This window comes from Ochotona curzoniae, unplaced genomic scaffold (assembly GCF_017591425.1).
Source record: "Ochotona curzoniae isolate NIBS_2020 unplaced genomic scaffold, NIBS_Ocur_1.0 contig_3819, whole genome shotgun sequence".
NCBI classification, from domain to species: Eukaryota; Metazoa; Chordata; class Mammalia; order Lagomorpha; family Ochotonidae; genus Ochotona; species Ochotona curzoniae.
Genome location: NW_024466004.1, coordinates 1,658,831 through 1,684,150, shown reverse-complemented (window position 1 = coordinate 1,684,150; position 25,320 = coordinate 1,658,831). Strand labels below are relative to the sequence as shown.

Genomic DNA, 25,320 nt, shown 5'->3' with positions numbered 1-25,320 from the left:
TCCTGAATCTGTTTGCTGAGACAGATGGGGACCAGAATCAGGCTCTCAGGGAATGGTCTGGACCAGGAAGCAGGTGGGCATATGACCTGCAGGCTGGTCCGTGCCCTGCACTCTCCAGCTGGTGGTCATTCCTAAAGAAGCCCGTCCCTGTGCCTTGCCCTGCCAGCACAGGCAGGACAAGAGCCCTGAGCCGGGCATAGGAGAGGTCGGGAGTCCAAAGGGACTCACTGGGGACAGGGCAGCCCTTCAGGGAGGAGCTGGGAAAGAGGCCAGGCTAGGGAGGACCTTGAGGAGAACCAGCGAGGCTGGGTAGCTGATGGGGGAGGGCTGGGGGCCGGCAGGGGCCTGGGCGGGGAGAGGTCTGGAGAGGCTCAGACCTGAGGCAGCTTTCAGCACTGGTAGGGGAAGGGGAAGGAGTGGGGGGCGGGTGAGCAGCTTCCTTCCTGAGGTCAAGTTCCCTGAGCTGGTGGCAGACAGGACCCAGGCTCCTCACCCCTGCTAGGAGAAGGGGGCAGGAAGGGCAGCCTTACACTTCACTCTCAGCGTACCTGTCAACAGTCCTTCCCAGCAGGAAGCCTCTAGCTCCCCGGGCGGGGGGTGGGAGTGCCGAGGGGGCTGCTGACCTGCCGCCCTAGCCCTCCCCTGCTCCCTTCCCCTGGCAGCTGCCAGGCCAAAACACACAAAGCAGGAGCCCAGTCCTCCTCCCCTGTCCTCGCCCCTTGTGGCCAGGGGACACAGACCTGATGAATCAGTATTTTCAGTGTGGCGAGACCCCTCCCTCTTGCCTCCTCCCTCCTCCCCCCTCCCAGGCCTAATTAAAGGAGTTGGGGGGAAGTAGAATGGGGCACTGTGGGAGATGATACCATAATAACAGCCAACAGCGTGTTTACCATTCGCCACACTCTGTTCCAAGTGCTTCCTGCACACTGACTCATCTAATCCCCACCGTAACATACCCGGGAGGCGAGCACTGTGGGGAAACTGAGGCACAGAAACCGCTCCAGCAACTCATGCAGGATCACAAACATGAGTGCTCCTCCCCAGCGCCGGCCCTCTGAGCCCTGGCTCTGGTCCCTCAGCCACCTGGGAAGGGCTGTGGAATGGGGGCCACAAAGGTACTAAGCCACGCCTGTGACCTCTGGCACAGTCACGGCTCAGAAGGCCTTTCAGAACCAGGGACACACGTGAATGGCATGTTTGTTAGGCACCCGTAGGGGAGTGGGGATGGGAGTAGGGTAGGGGCAGGGACCACTGAGGATCTGGCTGGATTTTGGTGCCTCTGGAACTGCGATGGGCAAGGTAGAACGGCAACAACTCTCAGCCAAGTCCTGGGTTCTTTACAAAAATGATGGCGAGGAGCTGTCCCATGACAGGTGCCAAGCTAGCTTGGGGCCCAGCCTTAGGCAGGCCCCTCTGTGCTCGGGTCCTCTCCAAGCATCCCGCCCCCCCCCAACCCCCGCTTCCTTACCTTTGCAGGTCTTCCTGTCTGGCTGCAGCATGAAGCCCACCGGGCAGCTGCAGTGCACCCCGGTCGCCGCATCGTGGCACTTACTGTCGCAGCCCCCGTTGTTGACAGCACAGGTCTCTGTGCAGGAGGGAGGTGGAGGACGGTAACCAGGTGACCAGCCTCCAGCAGGAGGGAGGTGGAGGACGGTAACCAGGTGACCAGCCTCCAGGAATTCCCCAACTGTTGGCCAGAGGCCTGGCTGGAGAGTCGTGGAGACTACAGGAGACTACAAGGGAAGGCTCTGCTACCACCCTGAGCTTCAGGAGGAGCACGAAGCTGCGGCTCCCAGCCCCCTTCCTCCCACCACTCCCAGCCCCCATCCCTCACAAGTGCAGCCAAGCAGTCCACATCCCTGCCCCCTGCTTGATTGAAACAAGGTGGACAGCAGTGAGGCAGGTACAAGCCAGAGCTGTCAGGCAGGAATGTGCCGATGGGGTGGAGGGGTGAAGGGAGCAGGGAGGGGTGGGAGCGAAGCGAGGGGGGGTGGGTTTCTAGCCACCAGGGAACAAGAGGGACCAGCCAGGAGTTGCCTCTTCTTGCCCGGCGCCTTGTGGGGGTAGGCACTGAGGGTGAGGTGGGAGGAGAGTGCCCGCAGAGGGACATCCTCGCTTTCCGTCATTTCCCTTCTCCCCTGCCCAGCTGTCTTAGGACTGACCCCAGTTCCAGACTGACAACACACATCAGGGTCACCTCCCAGACCTTCCTCCCCGAGTGGGGGTGACGGATAAGTTAGCTGTGTCGTTTGACTTTCTCAGTGGGGGTGATAGGTAGGTGAGGGTACAGGAGTAAAAGAATGCGGAGGCGAAAGGGAAGGGTGTGGAAGGCAAAGTCCTCTCCCTCTCGGCTGCTAAGTTTTCCAAGAGATCAAAGTAGAGGTGGACAGCACAGCTGTGTCCTCTCTGAATTCAGAGCAGAAACAGCAACAACAACAACCACCTAGAGGGCAGCTCGGGAGAGTCCGGTGAGTGCCAGGCCCTGACACTGCTGACTGTATGGGGCAGGAGTCGGGGGCAGCTAGAACACTCCCACGAGAGAGAGAGAGACAGAATCCCAAGGCCCCCACAAGTGATTCTCAGAAACGGATATTGAATGGGAAAAGCACTGGACAATACTGTCAATTTCTGGAATTTTGTCACCGTCAGAAGAGGCCTGGCCTAGCCTATGGATTCCCAGCCATGCCCGTGTTCCTCAAATGCCCAGGTTTGGGAAGAGCCACAGTGGGATCTCCTTGGTGTCATTCCCACCATAGTCTTCCCTAAAGTCTTGAAGGGAACCATGAGTTCAGGCTCTGTTTCTGACTCCAAACCCCCAACCCCTCTACTACCACCACCCAAAATACTGTTAACACAAGAAGAGGTTCATTAAGTCCCGGACCCAAAGGGGAACAGAGATCTTGGGCCAGGTCTGGTGACCTCAGAAAGATCTAGGCCAGGCAGCAGCAGAACTGGCATGCTGTCACCCCCAGCTGGCGCAGGGAACAGCATGGATGCCCACCCCTGCAGGACAGCATATTCCAAAGCAGGGCAGGACAGGGCATAGCCCCACCCCTCGCTCTCCAGAACCACAAGTCCGCTGTGTGCTGGACACTTACTAGTCGTGCCGCACACTCTGTTGGAATCGTCATGCAACCTGAAGGGAGGCCTGTCATTCTCCTCTTTCAGAATAATTGGAGGCTCACAGAGGAAAGCAGCTTGCTTGCCTGAGGTCTTTCACGGGTGGCAAATGGCTGAGCCAGGATTCAGACTCAACTGTGCCCTAATTCAAATGCCGCCCATGCTCTTAGAATGGTGAGGGATCCTGGCACCGTGAACTAACGTGGGCAAGAGCCCAAGGAAGGCCTCCCAAGGAAGGGATGGCACCTAACATTAATGCCCTCCTATCTCAGTTGCCCTGTGGGCATCAAGGGTATGGTGAAGCCGGCTGGGTCTTCTTGAACTGAATAGAAAGGGAATGAGTGGGGAGGAGCTGGGGGCTGGGAGGGGGTTGTTAGTTAGAAAGTAGGTGTGGGAAGGAAGGAGCGGAAGAGAAAGGGAGTGACAGGGACAGAGGGAGACAAGATCCACACGAAGACTCCCAGGCCAGCTCTTTGGGACTTAGGTTTCCTGTCACCCAGTGGGCCCAGTGCCCAGGCTGCCAGGACAGCCCTGCTGGCAGGCTGATGGGCATGCGGTTAGTGGGAGCCCCAGCAGGTTAGCCCTTCCCCTAGCAAGCCAGTGAGAGTAAGCGGAGAGAGCAGACATATTTACCATTAGAAACGGCCTGAGTGGGGATGTGCTGCTCTAGCCGCCTTTCCCCTGTTTGACATTGTAAAAAAGGCTGTTTAGATGCCAGGCGGTAGCCACTGTGGCCCACTGGGTCCCAAACCCCTCCCCACCCCTCCTCTGCCCTGTAAGCCCACACCATTAAATGTCCCCCAGCACCTCCCCCAGGAGCCCTGGGGCCCTATAACAGAGTCATTGCTCTCACCCTTATCATGCCTGGCCTCCTCGCAGCAACCCGCCAAGGGACTGAGAAACTGACTCTCAGAGAGGGGCCATCATGGGCCCAATACCACACAGCAAGCTAGGAGGCAACCTCCGGTCTCCGTCCGGAATCCCACATTCATGCTTTCGGCTAAACTGCACTCTCCATCTCCCCCATTAACTCCAAAGGCATTTGATGACTTGCCAAAACAGCAGGGTTTCCTCCCCCCCACCCCTGCCCCAGGTCTAGTGAGAAAAGAGAGCTCTGGGGCCAGGTGAGGTAGGCCTGCTGGAGAAGAGGAGGCGAAACTGCAAAAAACACAGCTTCCCTTGCCCTCCTTGGCTCCAGGCAGCCGGAGCCCAGCTGGTGGACTGAATCTCGGTTTAGGGAAGAACTCAAGCGGAATGGGGGTGGCTCTCAAAGGCAGCTGCGTCGGGGTCTGTGTGCACAGAAGGGAACCACAGTGGGGTCAGGCCCTCATGTCCATGGGCCTGTGCACTGTCCTGATTCATGTATTTTTTTCCCTGGGGTGGGGAGTGTTGTCATTTGTGGTTTCTTTGGGGGAAGTTCTGGGCTGTGTGAATGTGCCCGGGGTGGGGGGCAGGGGAGGGAAAAGGGTATGGCCGGATAGAAAACCAGATGAATTAGATTCCTCAAGGACAAATGAAAGGAGCTGGGAGAAAGCAGCCCGGAGAAGCAAGGGGGTCTAGACACGCCCTGAGGTCTCCAGAGGCTGAATCTGAAATGTCAGCAGGTGGGACTTCCATGGAAGAAGTACCTGGGAACTGGCTGAATCTCCAGCAAGTGCCTGCAGGGGTCCCTAGGAGAGCCTCATCTGCTCCCCTGGTCCTGGGTCTGCAGTGAGGGGTTTGGGCAGGCCTCTGGTGGCAGAAGAAAGGAGGGTCTGGTCCTCCTGTCTTTGCTATCCATGACCTCACCCACACAGACTGGTCACACATTTCCCAGCCCTGACAGATGTGTCTGCCCTTAAACACGCAGGCCCAGATCAAACCTGCCTCCTGCCTCTCCCCGGCAAAACTCTTCCTTTGCATTGCCCACCACTCCACGGGGGTCACTTCGGCTTGTCACCTTGTTAGCACTAATGACTGAAAGACTCGGGGAACAAGGGGTTTCAGGAATGAAGGATTCCTGAAGTCATGTGAGATGAGGCCTAGGAAGAGGGATTGAGCTACTGAGAGGGCCCCAAAGCAGTGTGGGGGCAGGGAGGGGGGAGGGATGGAAACCTGGAGTCAAGGAAGAAGTGAGAAGGTGACAAATGGAGCTGAGAGGGCGTAGCACTGAGATCTGAAAGGGGGAAGAAACGGGGCAAATGAGGGGGCTTTGCAGGAGGCGGGGGGGTGGGCAGGGATGCTACAGAGGATGCCCGGTGCCAGGACACCCCACTCTGTGTTCAGGCCTGGCTGCTGCAGGGACAAACACTGGTCTGCGGCTTCAGTCCCGAGTGGGGCAATGGCCTGGGACAGCTCTGTCTTGGCACACTGGTTGGCAAGGAAGCTGTATTTTGCCAGTGCTCCACCACCTACCCTGTATAACCTGCATTGACCAGCACCTTGGCTTGTTAACTTTAGTGTGGCTGCACTGTATTCTGGGGGTAAAAGAGGACAGCGAAGTTCTGGGTGCAGGTAACGCATCCAGTGAGTTAGGGAGAGGGTCAGGTGAGCCCCGGGATGCCCCTCACTGGACCTGTCACTGTCCAGGTCTTTTAACTCCCTCACCCATTCACAAGGTGACCTGTTCCTGGGCCTCTGTGCTCCCATTCTCCCCCTAGTTCCCAAGGGCCCCCCCATCCAACATCACATGGGCAGACTGAGTTCTTCCCGGCCTCACCCACCGATGCACGTCTTCCCGTCCGTATGGAGCACAAACTTGACGTGGCAGCCACACCGGGGACCCTGCTCTGTGTCATCGCATGTGTGCTGGCAGCCACCATTGCCATAGTTGCACGTCACTGTGCAGAGAGGACAGCAGGCCTGTCAGTGCTCCCCAGTGTAGAGACTGGTGCTCCTTCTCCCATTCCCTCTTTTCCTCCCAGCTCTGTCTTCTTGCTGCTGAAGCCCAGTCCTTCCTCTCTGTCCCCTTCCTCGCTCCCCCTCCCAGCCATGCCAGTGAGCTCACACTTGCAATCCCGTTGATTCTTGGTGAGCTCGAAGCCAGGACGGCATTCACAGGCAATACCCCCCTTAGGGGTTTCGCGGCAGATGTGGGCACAGCCATGATTCTTGTTCATGCAGTTCATTCCTTCTAAAAGGTAAAAAAGAGGGAGTGGCCTGTCTCCCTGGGAGTGGTGGGGGGTGGGGGCAGAAGAAGAGGTGGAAGGGGACCAGGGGCCTAGGAAACTGGGAGAATTCTTGAGGTTACAACGCAGGGAAGGGATGAACTCTTCCTCCTCCTTCCTTGTGACCGGCCTCCTGTCTTGACCACAGAGCTGGGTGCTGTCCAGCAGAGCCAAGAGCCAGTCTGAATGGCACAATAGGCACAGACACCTATACCAGAAAAATGTACATGATCGCACTGTCCTTCAGATACCCAAACTTGGGGTGTGGCAGTTGTTGGACATCGGACAGTGAAAGACCTGAGCCAGAAGATGTGCTCTCCTCCCACAGTCAAATTGGGAAGGAGAGAAATAGCAATCAGGTGTGTGATGGGAGTAGGATCTGACTGGTATCATCTCTCTTGTGATTTTGTTCCACAAGCATGTACTATGTTCCTACCATGTACACAGCAGAGTGTTAAGCACGGGGGAATCCAAAGATGAATCAAATACAGTCCCTGCCCTCAGGGTCGGGGAGCATGGGGGAGTCACAGAGGATACAGACCACACTTCCTGCCTGACACCCCATCCTGTACAGGGAGGACAGCATTGTGACATCCAGCCCTCTTAGACAAGCTGTGGCTTGGAGAGGCTCAGACACCTGCAGTTTGAAACAACAGCTTGTACATTCCTTTGTAACCTCATTCCCCAAACTGACCCCAGCCCCACCATTAGTTTTTCAGGTTTTACTCTATTTCAGAGTATCTGTCCAGGGAGCAATGAAGATGTGACTGAGTTGAGACACAAAAAGACGTTCGTGGAATTGAGAAAGGAGCTGAGACTTCAGGGGATTGTTGAGGGGAAGGTGGGAACAGAAGCCTGGGGTGGATGGGGAACAAACAGGTGCAGGGGACCTCCCAGGTCATGGGCTGACCTTCTGGCCGCTGGATGCAGGTGTGCTGGTTGTCGCTGAGGAAGAAGCCTTCCCGGCAGTGGCATTCGTAGCTGCCCATCATGTTGACGCAGCTCTGCTGGCAGCCGCCATTCCCCTCAGCACACTCATCCACATCTGTGCAGGACAGGAGATGTGTGGGTTCATGGTGTAGGATGCGCCCTGGGACTCAGCATCCAAAGCTGAAGACAGTCTTAAAGAATCCAGCCCCCTATCTCCCAAGCCCAACATCAGCCCAGACACTTCTCCACCTGACCCTCACCTTCTCTCCAAAAAGGACACACCCAGGGCACTAAGTGAGCAAGGAAGTTGAACTTGGCTCATGGAGGCAAAGACTTGCCTCCCTTTCCTTCATCTGTGGAGGCTGGATCCTCCCAGGCCACAGATCATTAATGGATGAGAGCAACAGTGATGAGGATGAAGGCTGGGGGCAGATTGGTCAGGGAGATGTGACTCAGGGAGGCCGCTGGTTGTGACAAGCAGCCAGGGGATCAAGGAACCTGGAAGTGGGTCTCCATTCCACAAGAGTCTATGGCTGCAGTGCTGAGATTGGAGGGGGCATGCTGGGGGAAGGCAGTGGGACCTTAATTTCTTGTGGGGCAGGGACCATTTCTATGGACAGGCCACTGCCCTGTCCTTCCCCCCACTTCCCCCATGCCTGGGCTTGCTGCCATATTTCCCAGCCTTTCTCCTATTTTGGTTTAACAAAACATAGTCTGGCAGCTTGGCGGGGAAGGATGGGGGGGGAACAGAACTGCCAGGCCACACCCTCAACAGGAGGGGGGAGAGTAGACTCTCACCCCAAAACCATTATCCCCAGATCCCAGAGCCAAGCGTCAATGCTTGACTCCATCTCTGTGCCAGCTACTGACCTCCCAAGTCCATAGCCCTGCCTGGTTTGCCTTGGCCCACAAGGGAGTTTGGCTGCCAGCCTCCCCAGGGCCTCATCAGCCTCCCCCCACCAGTCCTTTCTGCAGAGACCCTGAAATCCTCTCTTTCCCTTTTGGCCAAGAACAGGGAGACCTGGATCCAACTGGCTCTTACCTGTGAGACACAGCTGTTTAGAGAAGCTAAGGAGGTATACTTTGCTCTGCTTTGTTCCTGTGTCTGCTCCATCTCTTGCTAATCCCCTGGGTTTCCCCAGCACCATCTTCCTGCTTGTGCTGTGTTACTCATTCCATCCTTCTATTGTGCAGTTCTAACCAGGTTTTTTTTCTTCCCTCCATTTCTCAGTGGGGACGCAGAAACCCCAGCTGGTTGGTAATGACCATGCTTCCCTGAACTTGCAGCCTCACCCTCCTCCGAGACAATGGTCCTCCCACGTGTTGAGTACCTACTCTGTGCTGGGGACTGGACAGGGCTCTTTAAGCAAGTTTTCTGAGTGGCTTATTACTATTACCTTCTTAGAGATGAGGAAGCTGAGATTTCCAGAGATGAGCTGATTTGCTCAGGGCCCCACGACTAGTTAGTAAGCAGCAGGAGCGGCCTCTGTCCAGAGGCCAAGTCATCTTCGCACTGTGCTTCCTCCACTGTGACCGAGCTCACTGTTCTCATCTCCTGGCCTTCAGCCTGGGAGCACTCCCTAGCAGCATCAACTCTGATGTTTTCTTCATCCTTACAGCCCAGTCCCAAAGGGGAGACTGACCTTGCCGCCTTATGGGAATGCATCTCTTTGAAGTTACTTTGCCCCTGCATGCCTGAGAGATGGGAAATGCTAACCCATCCCACCTCCAACTCTCTTCTTCATTGCTTACCCAAACAGTTGTGTCCATCATGCGCCAGGTGGAATCCATCATAGCAGGTGCATCGGTAATTACCAGGGATGTTGACACAGTCATGCACACAGCCTGCATTGTCCTCTCGCTCACACTCATCTACATCTGTGGACAAAGAGAAGCTGGGATGGCTGAGCCCACCTCTGTGCCCTGCACTGTCCAACCCAGGGCTCAGCCTTGTGGTCGTTATTATTATTTAATATCGCCTTTCTTGTGTGTGTGTGTTCACATGGTTACATCATAGCCTATAAACCATTTTACATTCTGTGAATTTCCATCTAAGCCTTCCAAGTCATAAACATTTTCTCACATCTCCATCCAGTCCTTCTAATTACTATTGTATATGGTGGGAGAATATTCCATTGTGCTGTACATATTATAACTTGCTAATCCTCTTTTCTCTATTGTTAGGCATTTAGGTTTCTTTCATTTAATTTAATATCAAAAATAATGCATTTGAGAGCATCTTTACCCAAATATTATTCTGTTCCTTTCAATTTCTTTTGAATAAGTTCACAAGAATAAAAGTCTTGGGTCTAGGGGTGTAAAATACCTTTTAAGAATCCTTAAATTAAATGAAAGGATTCCTTAAATTCAATTAGCTCTCCAGGAGCTCCTCATCCACAGATTCAACCAACCACAATCCCAAATATTCAGAGAAAAAAAATTGCAGCTGTACTGGATATCTTGCCACTGTTTTCTGGCATTTAATTTGTATTACATGTTTTGGGCAACCTAGAGATGAAGTAAAGCATATAGGAGAATGTAAATGTGTCGTGTGCAAATATCACACAGGTTTAGCTAAGAGATTTGGACACCTGTGAAGTCTGTTACCTTTTGAGTGGAGGCGTGGGTGACCTGGCACCAATCCTTTGTAGATGCTGAGGGACAAGTGTGCCTTCCAGTCTGTGCCATTAAGAGTTAATGAGTCTGTCTTGCCTGCTACTGAAACCTCCTCAGCACTTAAGTTCATAAATTTAAAATAGTATCTAGAGGCTACTTTAATTGGCATTGCTTTAATTATGAGGGGAAGATGTGTTTGTTTACAGTAGGAATTCCCCTGAGGTGCATTTTCTGTTCTCATCCTTTATGGGCTCAGGATGAGGATGTTAAACCACCCTAGGTCCCATGACTGGGATGCTCCCAACCCAGCTGGGTGGAGGGGCTGTGAACTAGTCCAAGCAGAGAGCCTCAGCCGACCTGTAGGGCCGCTTTGTGCACATTAGGAAACAGTACCTTCTGGGCACCCTCAGGCCTCAGCGTCGTGGGCAGTGTGACCAGCTGAGGTCTCTGACACCGGTGTCCTCTCTCTCCCATGGGCTCCCCTTGCGTGGGCACCCTCCCAGCCTCACCTTTGCAGTGTTTGCCATCCCCCGTGTAGCCGGACTTGCAGATGCACTTGTATGAGCGTGGGGTGTTTTGACAGATGGCATCGATGTGGCAGGTGTCAGTCCCCTCCACACACTCATCCACATCTGTCAGGGGCAGAGCAGGGGGGGAAACACGTGAGAACTTTCTGTTGGAGGGGCTCCCCTCTTCTCTCAGACGGAGGCAGGCGCCTCTCCAGAGACCAATGCCTTTCTGCATTGACTCTGTAATCTCAGGAATTTAGAAGGGGCCTCCTCCCCCCAAAACCATCCTCTGAAAAGCTTAATCCACAATGACAGCTAACTTCTCCTTGATTTAAAAACAAACAAACAACAACAAAAACCACTTTAGCTGAGTAGTATACTTAACCTGATTAGAAATAATCAACCTAGTGTGAATTGGTTTACCACCTTTCTTGAGGAGCAGGCTTGGACGAAGGGAAAGGCACTGGGACAGGGACGCAGACTCTGGGAAGGTGGCCTGTGAATGAGGATAGTTAAGTAGCAGCCTCTAAGAGAGATGGGATTTGAAGCCAAGATAGCCTGAATTCCAGGTGTCATCTGTGTGGGCTGCAGAACTGTTAGTTTGTTAAAAATGCATGCTGTCAGCCCTTATCCTAGGCCTGTTGAATCCAGATCCTTAAGGTGCTTGCTATGTTTTTACTAAATCAATGCATAAATCTGTAACTTCTCTAAAGGCACCCTGGAGCCCTGGCTTGAAACCCATCTTCTGTTTTCATACTTTTGGTGGGCAGGGGGTGGGAGGGCTGGTCTAAAGTTTTCTGTGCTGAGAACTGAATTATAGATGAGTGCCACTCAAAGGCTTTGCCCAAAACCTTCCAGGTTTCTATTCAGCTCTGCATTCGACTGTTTGCACCGCTCCCCAGACCCAGCGCTAACAGCCACACTTTCTTCCTCATTCAGACCCTGCAGCCAGGGTGCACACCCGCCCTCCTCTCACCATGGGGAGGACTCCCAAAGTGAAAGAATGGAGAAGTGGAGAATGGAAGACTAGCTCCTAAGTGAGGCCACGAGGGACTTCATAGATGGTTAAGAGGCTGTGTGGAGAATCAGCTAATCCAATTGTTGGAAAGAAAATGGTACAAAGAAATGTACTATTGTGAAACAATCATAAGCGCAAATTCCAGATTCAACTCCAGTTCTACAACTCTCTTTGGAGGCCATTTTTATGTTCTGTCTACTCCCCTTTAAAATGGCCCAGTGCAGGAGCCTACGGGCTAAAGTCCTCGCCTTGCATGTGCTGGGATCTCATATGGGTGCCGGTTTGTATCCTAGCTTCTCCACTTCCCATCCAGCTCCCTTCTTGTGGCTTGGGAAAGCAGTCGAGGACAGCCCAAAGCCTTTGAGACCCTGTACCTACATGGGGGACCCAGAAGAATCTCCTGGCTCCTGGCTTTGGATCAGCTCAGCTCTGGTTGTTGCAGCCACTTGGGGAGTGAACCAGTAGATGGAAAACCTTCTTTGTCTCTCCTTTGTAAAATTTGACTTTCCAATAAAAAAATAAATAAATCTTTTTAAAAAATTTAGATGGGAGTGGTTGGGGGCTGGTACCGTGGCATAATCAGCTAATCCTCTGGCTGTGGCAATAGCATTCCTATATGCATGTTGCTCCACTTCCAATCCTGTTCCCTGATTATGGCCTGGGAAAGAAGGGAAAAGTGGCTCAATTCCTTGGGCTCCTGCACCCACATGGAAACCATGTGGAAAGAAGCTCTTGGCTCCTGGCTTTGGATCAGCACAGCTCTGGCCATTGCAGCCATTTGAGAGTCAATGATGTTATAACTATTTGGGGAGTGAATTGGCAGATGGAACATCTCTCTCTCTCTCTGTAACTTGGCCTTTCAAATAAATAAATCTTAAAAAATAAAAAATAGAATAGGCCTGGCAAGGTAGCCTAGCGGCTAGAGTCCTCACCGTGCATGCACTGAGATTCCATAATGGTACTAATTCTAATCCCAGTGGCCCTGCTTCCCATCCAACTCCCTGCTTGTGGCCTGGGAAAGCAGTTGAGGACGGCCCAAAGCCTTGGGACCCTGTACCCACGTGGGAGACCCAGAAGAGGCTCCTGGCTCCTGGCTTCGGATCGGCTCAGCTCTGGCTGTTGTGGCCACTTTGGGAGTGAATCATCGGATGGAAGATCTTCCTCTGTCTCTCTTCCTCTCTATATATCTGACTTTTCAAAATAAATAAATACATAAATCTTTAAGAAGTAATAATAAAATAAAATAAAATGAGGGTGGTAATATCTCCTCACGAGAGGCTGCAAGTAATTTGAGATAATTTGTGTAATGTCCGTAATGGAGTGTCTGGTAAAAGGAGGCTCCCAGTGTAGAAAGCTTGACACAACAGGTGTGAAATCAACAAGATGCTCTAGGGTGGTAATGATAGCCACCAGCCACACAAAGCTATTTAATCTAGATTTCAGTTTCCTTGTTGTACTACCAGCCATAGACCAAATGCTCAGAAGGCACATGTGACTTAGTGGTTCCCACCACAGTGGACAGCACAACATGGACAATTCCAACATCACAGAGGGATTTACTGGAGAGCACAGGGTTTTGAAGAAGGGATGCCCCTAGTCCTGGAGTGGAGTTATGACAATGTGTAGAAGCCCTTCTCTGGGGCCATCTTGGAGGTGTGTACCTCCCTGTGAAACAGGCTGCCTGGGCTCATGGGCTTCCCATTGCCTCCATTCAGTAGTCAGCACTGATGCAGATAACCGCAAACCCAGGTGTCCTGGCAGAGCCTATAGGAACAGCAGCCAGGCGTTCCCTGCCCTTTCCCATCTCCCTGCTCGATCTTTATCCATCTCCAGCAAAAAGACTCCTCTCAAGAGGACATTATCTCCCCCACTCCACCCTCCATACCTACTACAATACCTGCCTGGTCTACTCCCTTCCACACTGGAGATGCATTCCTCTCTTCTCTTTCATACTGCTTGACTTTCTAAATCTTTGCAAAAGCTCTTTCTGGTAAACCTCATCCCTGGTGAATTTGTGTTGCTCAGGGACTCAGTTTGCCTGAGACAGAGAGATCTTCCTTGCGCTGGTTTGCTCTTCAAAAGCCTGCAACCTTTCAAAGCTGGGCCAGACGCAGCCCAGCAGCCTCACGCTCCTTCTGGGTCTCCCATGTGATGGCAGGGACCCAAGTGCTTGGGTTATCTTTTGTTACCTTCCAGGGTGCACGGTTCCCTGCTAAATCTTTAAAACCATGTCATCTATCATGTTCAACTCTCCTTCCTTGCTGAAGAAGAAACCCTTCAACTATCTGGTTCGAGTTTTTTTTTTCTTTTAGAAATTAAAATATTCAGAATCACATACAGGTTACCTTTAAGTTCAGTTTACTGCACAGTGATCATTTGGGGGTTATATTTTCCATTACATGTTGAATGGAGATTACAATATTGTAAGAAAATAAGAATCTTAAGTTAACCAGGTACCTTTTAGCACAATGAATTGAAATATACACACGGAAGTTTCCAGACTTGTGGGAAATGGTCTTCACATACCATACAGACACTCCTCAAGGCTACCCCATCACCCACGTGTGCTACCTGAGACGCTAAGCTGTATCCCAGAGAACAGTTCTCCTATGCATACAGCAGAACTGATAGGTCACCAAGCTGATGCACATAGACTAAGCCAAGGAGTGGACAGTATTTCTGAAGTTGTATTGTCATTAAAGGGTATAGCATTTCTGGACCAGTGCAGCGTGCATAACAGGAAGGAAGGAAATCATCCAAAAATTAATTTAGAATTCATAAAAGCCATGTCATAATTTGAGAAAGTCCAAGGAAAATAGATGGCAAAGGGTTATCTCCTTGTTAAAATCAAGATGTCAGGCTAGCTGGAACCTTCTGGAGCAGGTTAGGACTAAAGCAGAGTGATGAAATAGGGCCCCAAGTCACATCCAGCTTTTCCTCTTTTTGTCAGTTCATTCTTCTAGAGCCTCTCCCACCTGCCTACCTGCCCATGCAGAATTTATCCTTGTAGGGGTCCTGTCAATGCTCACGGCCACAGTCTCTGCTTGTTCTCTCGGGGCTCGGACAGAGCAGCTGGTGTCATTGGGTATGGACTGAGCCAGACCAGTGGCCACACGCTGGTGACCTTTATAGAAAGTGTTGAGGGTCCCCTGGAGCAGCTGAATTGGGATATCCAGAGTGAAGCTGGGGCTGCATTCTTTGTCTCCCAACTTGGACAACGTGGATAAACTAGTGGCCCAAGCTGGGAAGAGACCATGGAGGCACCAGTCTGACATAGTGGTTAAAAGAAGAGGTTCTGGAGCAATACTCAGCTCAACGCCAGTTTTGTCTGCCCTTATGGTCCAGGGCCAACCTCCAAAATGGCCTCTTTAATGGGAATCATCATCGTCACAGTACCCCGCTCCTTTCTCCAGGGCTGCTCTGGGGTCTGATGAGTTCGTACCCATCCAGAATTTAGCACACAGTCAAGTGCTCCAGCAAGAGTTGCCGTTATTAGCCCTTCTCTCCAGCTTTCTCAACTCCATCCTCATGATCAAAGCCCTGCTCCTGGGATATGCAGCACCTTAGGGCATGTGGTGGCACAGCAGGCATTGGAGGGAGACGCATCCCTGAAGGTAGCAGCTAACAGCTGCCCATCACAGTTGTTTGTGAAGGCTCTGGAGACCCCACCGCAGGTACTGACTGCAACGAAAGTTGAAATTAGGGAGAGTGGTGGCTGCAGATAGGACAGAGGAACAGAGACCTCGAAGCGTCCCCATCTCCTGGCTCAAAGATGCAGGTCTATAGCGGCAGCAGCTTTCCCCTGCACCACCTGACGCTCCAGGGCCTGGTGGAGCACTCCCGAGAAACTTCTCATTGGAGGGAGGAAGAAGGAAGTAGAGGGGCAGAGATGAGGTAGAGGGTACCAGAAAGGGTGGATCATTAGAATCCTGAAAGCCCTAAGATTTCCTTCCAAGGATGGGGAAGTACACCCCAAAAGAGAAGCAGCAAGAACCCACCCCCACCCCTACCCTCTACAAGGAAACGCTTACCCTCCTTCACAGTTTGTGACTAGGTAACAGAGATAACAGAAGGAGATAAGCCAGGCTGTGGGCTGTAGACAGACTGTCCCTGCCCCAGGCAGGGCCACCCTACCTTTACGCCATTCCCAGCGGTGAAGGGCACATTTGGTGGGCCGGAGCAGAAGGTCAGACACAGCCTGCCTGGAGTCCCAAGCCACTCACCCACCTGGGATCCCTTTCTGTACCTGCCAGGCTGGTCCAGGATGTTTGGTGTTCTCTGCCTCACTCCACCCTTCTTCTCCCATCATTGACAGTCCCATTTAGGTATCACTGGGGGGAAGCTACCTGTGACTGCTCGAGCACCTGACTGCCCTGTAATGTCTCTCACACATTGCCTTGATTCACTGCTGAAGCTTTGATTTATACGTATTACCTACTGAAGCTTTATGTTCTATGAGGCCATGGCTTTGGAATCTTTAAAACTCAGGCAGCAGCTGAAACAGAGTTGAGTGTATTCATTCAGCCATTGAGCAAATAGGTATTGAGCAGCTGCAACATGGGGAGTACTGTGCTAAGTGCTAGGGATTCAAGAGTCGAGTGGTACATATGTGGTGAACAGGTGGATAGTGGGAGGGTGAGTGGAGGAGTGGATGGTGGGAACATCCTTTCCTCTGTGTTAGCTCATGGGGAAAACTGATTTCTTTGCTCCCCTGTGATCCTATCAGAGTTTTGGGTGGAGGAAAGTCCCAGGAATTTTAATCTTTAAAGAAACTCAAGGAAGTATAAAACTTAAAAAAAAAACAAACAAACAAACAACAAAAACATCATTTGGCAAGTGCTGGGGACAGAACAGATTGGGACTAACAGATCCTAGGGTCTCACAGGCATCTCTTTCAGACACCTCTTGCTAGCACCTGGTGACAGGACAACTGAGGTCCTCCACCCCAGACCAGCATTTCCTTGTGGTTCCTGGTTGGGTTATTCATTCCTTTTATTTTCTTTTTAAGATTTAAAAAAATGTTTTTTTATTGCAAAGTCAGATATACAGAGAGGAAGATCTTCCATCCATTGATTCATTCCTCAAGCAGCCGCAACGGCCAGAGCTGTGTCGATGTGAAGCCAAAAGCCGGAGCCTCTTCCAGATCTCCCATGCGGGTACAGGATCCCAAGGCTTTGGGCCATCCTCGATTGCTTTCCCAGGCCACAGCGGGGAGCTGGATGGGAAGTAGGGCTGCCAGGATTAGAACTGGTGTCCATATGGAATCCTGGCGCACTCAAGCTGAGGACTTCAGCTGCTAGGCTACTGCGCCGCGCCTCAGGTTCCTAATTCTTAATGCCCATGTCTAAGTAACATCCGAAACACAGCCAGCCAGGCTTAGCTATGACATCTTAACCCACAGCATGCACATGTACACTCACACATGCACACATCTGCTCTAACTGTAGACCAGAGCAGAGCCTGCCTCCCCACTACGGGTGTCCCAGGCTGTCACCCCAGTTTGGGGCTGGCTGTGACTCTGTGACCTCAGCCAGGACCAGGGTGCATCTTCAGCCTGGACAAAGCAGAATTGGAGGATGGGAGGTAGATGAGAGAGACCCTAGGCAGAGTCTGGGAAAATGACCACCTCTCGACCCCAAAGAGAAAAGAATACTTTTTTTTTCTTTTTTCTTTTTGCTAAAGAGTAGCCTTCCCTTCTCCCACAATCTTGGCCTTTCCAACTGAGCAGCCAGGAAAGCAGTGGTGAGTGGCAATGTGCTGGTCCTGAGATCCTACCACCTGATGAGTTTCTCTTTGAAGTCCTACCTTGTCCCCAATGCATCTCTTTGCTCATTTTGATTTTCTCCTTTTTGGCGTGGACAGGACTAACAGCCTTGAGCAGATGACAGGGAAAAGCTAATGAGCTGGGGGGGGGGGGGAGAATAACACTGACTAGGGGTGAAGGATGGGAGGGAGGTGGACTGAGAAAGATTCTGGTTTCATGATTAGGAATTTCTTCAAATTTGTTGAAAAAATAACAGCACTGTCAGCTGTGTGTAATTCCACTAAGCCTGCAGAGTTGGTTTCCCATATAGATGATCTCATTTCGTCCTGTAATGGTTCTTTCTCTTGCAAAGCAGATGAGGAAACCGAAAGCGGGTAAGGGCATCTTGGGGAAAAAATAAATGGTGTGAAGCCGGGACCCCAGGCTTTCGGAGGCCCCATCCAGCGTTCTGTCAGCATCCACTGTCTTCTAGAGGTACCAAGGGAGGAACTCAGTACTGACCAGGCCATAGTCACTGGTCAGTATTGAGCTGAGTGTGAGGCAAGCACCTGGTGCCTTAACCATGGAGTGGCCTGGCCCCAAAACGTGGAGACAGGCCAATGCTCTGAGGCTTTGAGCATCTGAGACAAAGTTGAGGGGTGTGCAGGGAGGGTGGGGACAAGAGTCGCCATAGGAAGAGGTGGGCAGTGCAGCGGTGGGCAGGTGTCGCCCGCCTTGGATTCACTACACTGAGGCCAAGCAGCTGGTTAGAAACAAAAACAAACCCCAGGGATACAGGTTCCTGCTGTTAACAGCCTCAGACTGCCAGAGGAAAACTCCAAATAAATATAATTAGAAACCTGTAAAAATGTCCTCTTTGGTAAACCTGTTCCCCAGGGTCTCCCCTTTAAGCACTCCCTGCCGCTGCTTCTCCAAGTCCTCCCTGGCCATGCCCACGGAGCCTGATAACTCACCCTCACCCAGGACCCTCAGACCTGTCTCCTTGTCTTCTTCTCTCACATCTTCCTGCCCAGTCCAGCAGTTCCTGACCAGGTTTTTCCTCAGCTCACAACTGTCCATGATCAGACCTTCAGAGGCCCCAGGCACGGGCTCTGAAAACCCAACCCCACAGCTCTCTAGGGCCACAGGGACAGAGGCAGCCAGAGGCAAGAACAAGGGCCACCGCATCCCACTGAGGCTGGCTGGGGGGAGTGTCATCATCCCACCTGCGTCACCACATCCATCACAGTGTCCACTCATGACTACCGAGTGATCTGAGGAGCACAGAAGTCTACACCAGGGCAGGGCGACATCGAAGGCTGTTCTTGGAGCTGGAGACACCTGGTGTAGGGTCAAGGTCTCAGAGTCCAACCCCATTGGGCATTTCAGTCCTGCGTCCTGATTTTGTTGGAGATCTCTCTCTCTCTCTCTCTCTCTCTCTCTCTCTCTCTCTCTCTCTCTCTCTCTCTCTCTCTCTGTGTGTGTGTCTCTCCCAGGACTATGTTAAGGAGCAAACACCACCATTAAGGACAGACCCATCAGGTGCTTGGGGTCCTAAGTAGGAGAGTGACCAAGGCTCAGGCAGGTGGAAATGGAACAGGGTCTGGGAAGAAAGGGCCCAGACATCGAGGCGAGCAGCCTGGAGAGGCTTCGGCTGCAGCCCAGCCTGGCCACAGTGGCTTCTGCCTTCAGCAGGTAGGATTTTTGGTGAGATGTGCAGAATCTGGGCACTGCAAAGGAACCCTCCTGATTTTTTTTTTTTTACAAGTGAGGAAGACAGTTTCAATGTTTTCCTCCAAGACCCCGGTCCTAATTAGGCCCTGTATTTACCTAAATGCACTGGCACAAGCCCCTACTTCCCTGTGCCAGTATGGGGCAGTGTGGGCAGGGCAGGAAAAGAGTGGACAGTCTGGTGACAGGAGTCCATGCTCCCTGTTCACCTAGGTGGATAGTCCCCTTCTTCCCCCACCAGACATCCCTGGGTTGGCTGTTAACTTCATTTCTTTCCCTAAGGCTCAGCAGTCATCCTAACTTGAGACTCCTGAATAAACTGTCCCCACGTGTGGGCCTCTTGCGAGCGCTGCCAGCCTCAGAGCAGCTCCGATGCTGTTTCCAGCCCGGACAGGGACTCTTTCTTAGAAGTGGTCATGTGCTAGGAGTACGAGACGTCCAAGGAGGCCCACACAGTCATGTGGAGGGCACTGGAGCTGGGGGGCAGGCACCTGGGTGGGGGTGGGTTCAGGCAGCAAGCTCTTCCACCTCCATAAGTCTCTAGAGGCTCTGAAGCCATTTGTTCCCTTCCCCAACCCCCTGCTGAAGGCTCTGGACCAAGCCATTCCACTTCTTCAGTTTTCCAACAAAAATAAACTCCCCCCCCATGGCCCCCCATTTCCCTTTCCCTCTAACTGGGAGCAAGTCCCGGGCACACACCCCACCTTCCCAGCACGCAGGCTCACATGCACACTCAAGGCGGAAAACACACCTCCGCTCACTCCCTAACTCAATACAGGGCTGGCCCCTTTCACAACAGGTCTCAGCCCCTCGCAGCTCACATCGCGCACTCAGACTGCCCAGGGTTGCAGATGAGTTTCTTCTGTCTCTGCCTCAGCGGCTTCTACCCATTCTCTCACTCCATCCTGAAAACAGGGAACCATTTCTGTGCTCTCCTGGCCCCAGGCTCCCCACTCTCCCCCAATCCTCCAAAAACATCACCGGGAGGAGAAGTCAAAGGGATTCTTGAGGAATTTGTAACAGTCCAGCCCCGATTCTCTACCTTTCTGGAAAAATGGGAGGAGGGGGGAGGTTTGGAGGGAATGATGAAAGGTCAGGCTCCGAAAGCAGGGCAGGGGGTGGGGGGGCTCTCCGTCCTCTCCCGCCTATGTGGCCTGGATGGGACACAGGCAGTAGACGGCTGCCACTGACACGGGTTATGGTTTTCATTTCATATTTTGGAGGGAGGGGCTAGGAGGAACAGTCCCCTCACTGTAAGAGCCGGCCACAGGAGCCAAGGGGGAGTGGGAGGAAAGGAAACAGGCACATTAAAGAGGAAGAGAGGGGTGGGTGGGGGGGAAAGAGAGACACATACACCCCGACAGAGACCAGAGAGACGCGCACCAAGACAGAGAGACACTGTCTGCTGCCAGTGGAACCGCTCAGTCCCGGGGATGGCGTTACTTGGAAACTAAATACACGACTTTATCAGAATGCTGTCCTCCTCTCCAAGAAAAAGCTGAAGGGCCAGGCTGGCTACTCTCAGAGCCCACCTGGGGGACTAGGTTCCCTGGAGGCTGGGACACCTTTTCAATCCACTGTAACCTGAGCCCGATGTGAGGATTAGGTCTTTTTAACCACTGTTGCCCACCCCACCACCCTCCCCCTCCCCCATAAAAGCAAAGGAAATTAATACTTTTAAGTTACCAATTATCTGGGTTATCCAGTCTGTCTACTTTAAAACACACAGACAAGCACTTGAAAAACACAACCATGTACTCTTCTGCCCACTCCCTCCCAGCCACTCATCCACACAAACTTCTCACAGGCAACAAAGCGTTAGCACCCAGCCCTAGCCTCCAAGTGGCATGGACACAGATGCCCAGCTAGTGTCCCCTGTGGGTGAGCATGGTGAGCCTCACACACACACACACACACACACACACACACACACACACACACTCCCTCTCCTGCACACTTAGGTCTCAATCTCTGGCGCGCCCCCCTCCAGCCCACTTGACTTTAGTTTTCCCGTTGTGTGGAATGATTAGTGAAAAGGGACAGGGAGCCACGTAACCCCAGCGGCACAGTAGCTCCTCGCAAGAGTTACTGCCGTGGGCAGTTGTAGTTTTCAAAGACCTACTACAACTTTAAGACCATGGAGCGTTAAAAAGCGTGTTCCAGCACCAGGGAGACAAGGGGACCTACGCAGTGCCCACAGCACTTGACGTTCCTGCAGCATCCGCCTGTCAGTTTGGGGTCCAGACACAGTCTTGTAATCCAGCAAACCTGCTGTTAGGCCACCTCTGGCAGATAGGGTTTACAGATTTCCTGAACAGCGAGGTCAGCAAGAGGCTTCCGTCGTAAGCCGAGCCTGACTCACAAATGAAAAGGAAGGAAGGAAGATGCCGTGCTAACCGTAGTCCAGTCTGAGCAAGTGTGGCCTGTGAACGTGATAAGCAGGGGACAGAACTACCAGTTCCTGGAGGTAAGGGGCCTTCCAGGGTAGACAGCATTTTGCCCAGCACCCTCTCTCCCGCCGCCCCCAAGCAGGGCTGTCCACTGGAAGAAGCTTGGAAGGGTTCTGATCTCCTATCCCTCAAGGTACACCTCTTAGGCTTGAAGGCACCTGTCCCTTTTAGGGGTTCTCCGTCTACTCCTGGAGCCTCCTTGCTTCTCCCTTTGCCCCCAGCACCCCTCCTGAGGCTCCCCAGGCCACTATACGCTGGCTCCGACTTGAAAGAGGCTCTTATCTTGTCTCTAGATGACTGCATGAAATCTGTTCCTTCCTTCAGACTAAACTCCCTGGCTAATTCTATGTTATGAGTTAAGTCAGCACGCACTACAAAAGCCAGCTTTGTTTATGAAAACACAAGCAAATCCACAGCGGAGGAGAGGGGCTGCTCCCAGGCTGGGGGCGGCAGTTAGGGTGTGTGTGTGTGGGGGGGTTGTCTGCAACTAGGACTGGAGTTGGGGTTGGGTTGGCAGGGTGTGGGGGTGGGTCTTCCCCTTGACAGACAAGGGTCTCTCCACTTTCTGTGGTGTTGAAAGAACAGGTTGGAGGGGGAAGAGGGTGAGATGAAGGAGGAGGTGGTGTTTTTGTGGGAGGATGGCAGCCCCTTCCTTTTAATAGAGAGGGAGCCCACCCAGGACTGCCTACCATCCAGTCCTGGTCGCACCGATCCGACTGCCAGGCATCCGGGGCTCCCCAACTCCCAAGTTCAACTTTCTCCCCAGCCTAGCCACCTCCTCCAATTCTGACTCTTGCTGGCTTCAAGAGCCCTTGGGACAATAGGCAGAATCTTATCCTCCTGGGCAAAACTTGGCCAGGAACAGTTTTTCTTTTTTGTCCATATAAATCTCTTGTCAGTGAGGACATCCTGGGGGCGGGGGAAGGGGAGTAGCAAGAGGTCAAGGGGGAGGAGAGGCTGTGCCAAGAGCAGTGCGCAGCACACCAGCCCGGTTTCTGCCAGGCAGCACAGCCTTGGGACTGGCCAGGCGAGATGGGAGGGCTGAGGGGGGTCAGAGACCAGGGCGGGAGAGGGCCTTTAGGTCTCTAATTCCTTGGAGGGATCTGCCAGAGCTCCCCAGCCTGGAATTTTTACTTTTGTTATTTTAATGCAGTTCTGACCTGGATTTAAATGGAATTGGAAACCCCAGGCCTTAATAAATAAATATTATGATAAGAAATGAAAGCCATGCAAGACCAAGGAGCTCTTTCCCCACCCCCTGCCCCCCATCAAAGAGGCAGAAACGCAATTCTCTTGCGAGCTTCCAGTCACAGGATTTTTCTTCTCTCCCGCAGCCCCTACCATCGTGTGACAGAGGAGTTGGTTTTTCCTATTTTTATTGAACACTTCTCTACCAATAAGATAGCACTTTCGGAATCTCTCTTGGCGTGTGGGTTGGGAATGGGGAAAAGAAATACATGATGTGGCCAAAGTTTTCATTCCCTTGGTCCCTCCAGGCCAAAAACTTCTTTGCCTTTGGGGACAAGAAGTCTTTGGAAGATGCTGGGGGTGGCGATGACGTCTGGCAGAACTGCGAGGCGCGCGGTCACGTCTGCTAATTCCCCCCACCCCGCCACCGCCCCGCTCCCCCCGCCCCCCACCCGCCCTCACCGCAAACTTCTCATCCCTGCCGCGCTTGGCTCCTCCAGCGTTACGCCCGGGGCGCAGCGCGCAGGGGTCAGGCATCCAGCCGGAGTCCGAGTCCTCAGCGCCGGCCCCTGACAGCAGCTCATTTCCTAGCACCTGCCTTGCCCCTCGGAGATTGCGTCCAGACCCTTGGGCCCAGCAAGTAGGGACAGCCCCGTGGCCGCGCGCCCCTCTTTCCTTACCTTGCGCAGCTTTGCTGTGCTGGGCGGCGCGGACGTGGACCAGTAGGACTAGCAGGCAGAGCTTGGGCACGAGCCCTGAGCCCATGGCTGGAACTGCGGGCGGCTCGTCGGCCGGGGCCGCGCAGCCGAGGGGGGAGGGCAGAAGCCGCCTGGGTACCCCCGCGAAGAGGAGGATGGGAGGGGCGCCCCGCCGGGGTCGGGGGGCTGCAGGCGTAGAGCGCAGACCGTGGAGCCCCGGGCTGGAGGTTCCGATGCTGCCGTCTCCTCCTGGCCGACGTCGGGGAGAGGGAGGCGGGGAGCACGATGAGGCGAGGGGCGCCCGGCGCGGATGCCGGCGAGGAACCCCCGCCTTCTCTCAGCCCAGCTCTGCCCGCGGCGGCGGCGGGGCTGCCCGGTACAATCCCACCCAATTCTCAGCTTCGCCGGGAGAGAGCTGCCGCCGGAGAGCGCGCCGAGCCGGAGCGAGGGACCTGAGAAAGGGGAGGGGAAAGGCAGCGCCAGAAACACGCCCTTTCTGCCTCTCTTTCTTCCTCGCTCTCTTTCTCCGTCTCTCCGGCTCCGTCTCTTTTTCTTCGCCTTTCTCCTCCTCCTCCTCCTCTTTCTCCTCCTCTCCTCGCTCCTTTTCGTTTTCTTTCTCCTCCCCCTCCTCCTCCTCCTGCTGCTCCGCCACCACCTCCTTTTCCGTGCCTTTTTTTTTCTTTCAAATGGGGCCTCGGCCCGGCGGCCGCTCCCCCTGCGCGCCCGGGCGCGGCGGCCCCCTCCCCAGGCTGCCGGGCCGCTGCCTGCAGGAATTTACAATCCAGCGCTGGGGGAGCGGGCCCGGTCTCCATGGAGACGGCTTCCCCGGGAGCAGGGAGGTCAGGCGCAGACCGCGCACAATCAATGGATCAATGCAAGCCCCGCTAGGCTCCAGACCAAACAGCACCGGGCTCCAGCTCGTCCTGTCTCCCAGTCGAAACAAGTAGGGGAGCCAGGGCGCACCCCTGCGCTCGCACGCGACCAGAACCGAGAGGCACGGGTTTGCACGCACACCTCCATCGGGAGACAAAGAGGGCGCTAGGTGTCCGGATGACTGGGCGAGACTTGGACGCACGGGCACTCGGGACGCCGTGAAACGCGAGGGCCCTTAAAACGCACAGAGCGGCGAAGTAGTGGCCTCCGGGCTGCTACCCTTGCCATGTCCCTTCCTCCCCCCACCCCGACCCCCCAATCCCCATTCCTGTGAAGTCTGCGTTTACTTTGAAAACTCAGAGAGTAGCCTTCTCTGTGCTGTAGAACTGCAGATGCCTTGTAGTTAAGATCTTGGAGGTACGCCCACTGGGGCTACCCTGCCCTTACTGACATGGGCTCACACGCAGGCCTTCTCGTGCTTCAGCGCGGGCTGAAGCTGACCCAACAGGGCCATGCCTGTGTGTGCAAGACACAAAGACAGGCAGGCATACTCCTCTGAACTTGCCCTCGCAGCTTCCAGGAGTGGTACTGACAGTTCATTTTTTACTTCTCAGCCCCCAACTTCAGGGAGGAAGAAATGGTGCCCACCCAGCAGCAGCCCACTTCTGCTCCCCCACCCCCACCTCTACCCAAACCAGGGGTGTCTTCGCCTTGCATTGTGGGGAGAGCAGGCAGTCCTTCTGAGAGGTGTGAGGACTTTCTGGGAGTGGGAGCTGCAGTCAGACCATACCCAGAGCAGTGTTGTGGAGCAATGGGACCTTCAAGTCACCCCAACCTCCACCCCCACCCCCTGACCAGCCTAGCCAGGCTCCTCAGGGGACCCAGGAGGAAAGGGCAATTGCCAAGGCCTCTTTGAAGAGGAGTGGGTTCTCAGACCCCCTGACACTGTCCATTCACATCCACTGGTGGGGGATGGGCCTTCCTCCCAACCTCCTCTCCACCCCTGGGCTCCCCAGGGACGCTGGCCTTGGGTTTCTGGTCCAGACTCTTTCTGGGAAGGAAGCACAGATCAGTGGGTCTCCATTTCCTCATTTAGCAAACAACAAGGTGGATTCCCCACTGTGGAGCAGAGGGAACGCAGCACCCTTAGGAAGCCCAGGGAGCAGGTGTGGGCCTCCTCGTCCCCTGTACAACCACTCTGCCATGGGAGAGGTGACTGTGGGGCCGCAGCACCAAGATCTGGGGAGTGTGGAAGCCCCAGGAGGGTGGGTAAGACAGTCTCTGGGGTCCTTTGCAGT

The 25,320-nt window shown here is 53.7% G+C and overlaps 1 protein-coding gene across 2 annotated transcripts in view; it reads right to left on the bottom strand.

Moving 5' to 3' along the window:
- Positions 1-23,564, bottom strand: part of SCUBE3 (signal peptide, CUB domain and EGF like domain containing 3) — a 31,676-nt gene extending 8,112 nt beyond the window's left edge. Inside the window, exons 1-7 of one of the 2 annotated variants that reach the window (XM_040982951.1) lie at positions 23,132-23,564; positions 10,322-10,444; positions 8,949-9,074; positions 7,177-7,311; positions 6,107-6,229; positions 5,823-5,939; positions 1,469-1,585 (exon numbers count right to left, since the gene is read on the bottom strand). In XM_040982951.1, coding sequence (XP_040838885.1) covers positions 1,469-1,585; positions 5,823-5,939; positions 6,107-6,229; positions 7,177-7,311; positions 8,949-9,074; positions 10,322-10,444; positions 23,132-23,216 — 826 coding nt within the window. In that variant the 5' untranslated portion in view covers positions 23,217-23,564. Of the gene's footprint in view, positions 1-1,468; positions 1,586-5,822; positions 5,940-6,106; positions 6,233-7,176; positions 7,312-8,948; positions 9,075-10,321; positions 10,445-23,131 lie in introns of both variants that reach the window. The other variant, XM_040982950.1, reaches the window with a different exon arrangement.
- Between the last annotated feature and the right edge of the window lie 1,756 nt (positions 23,565-25,320).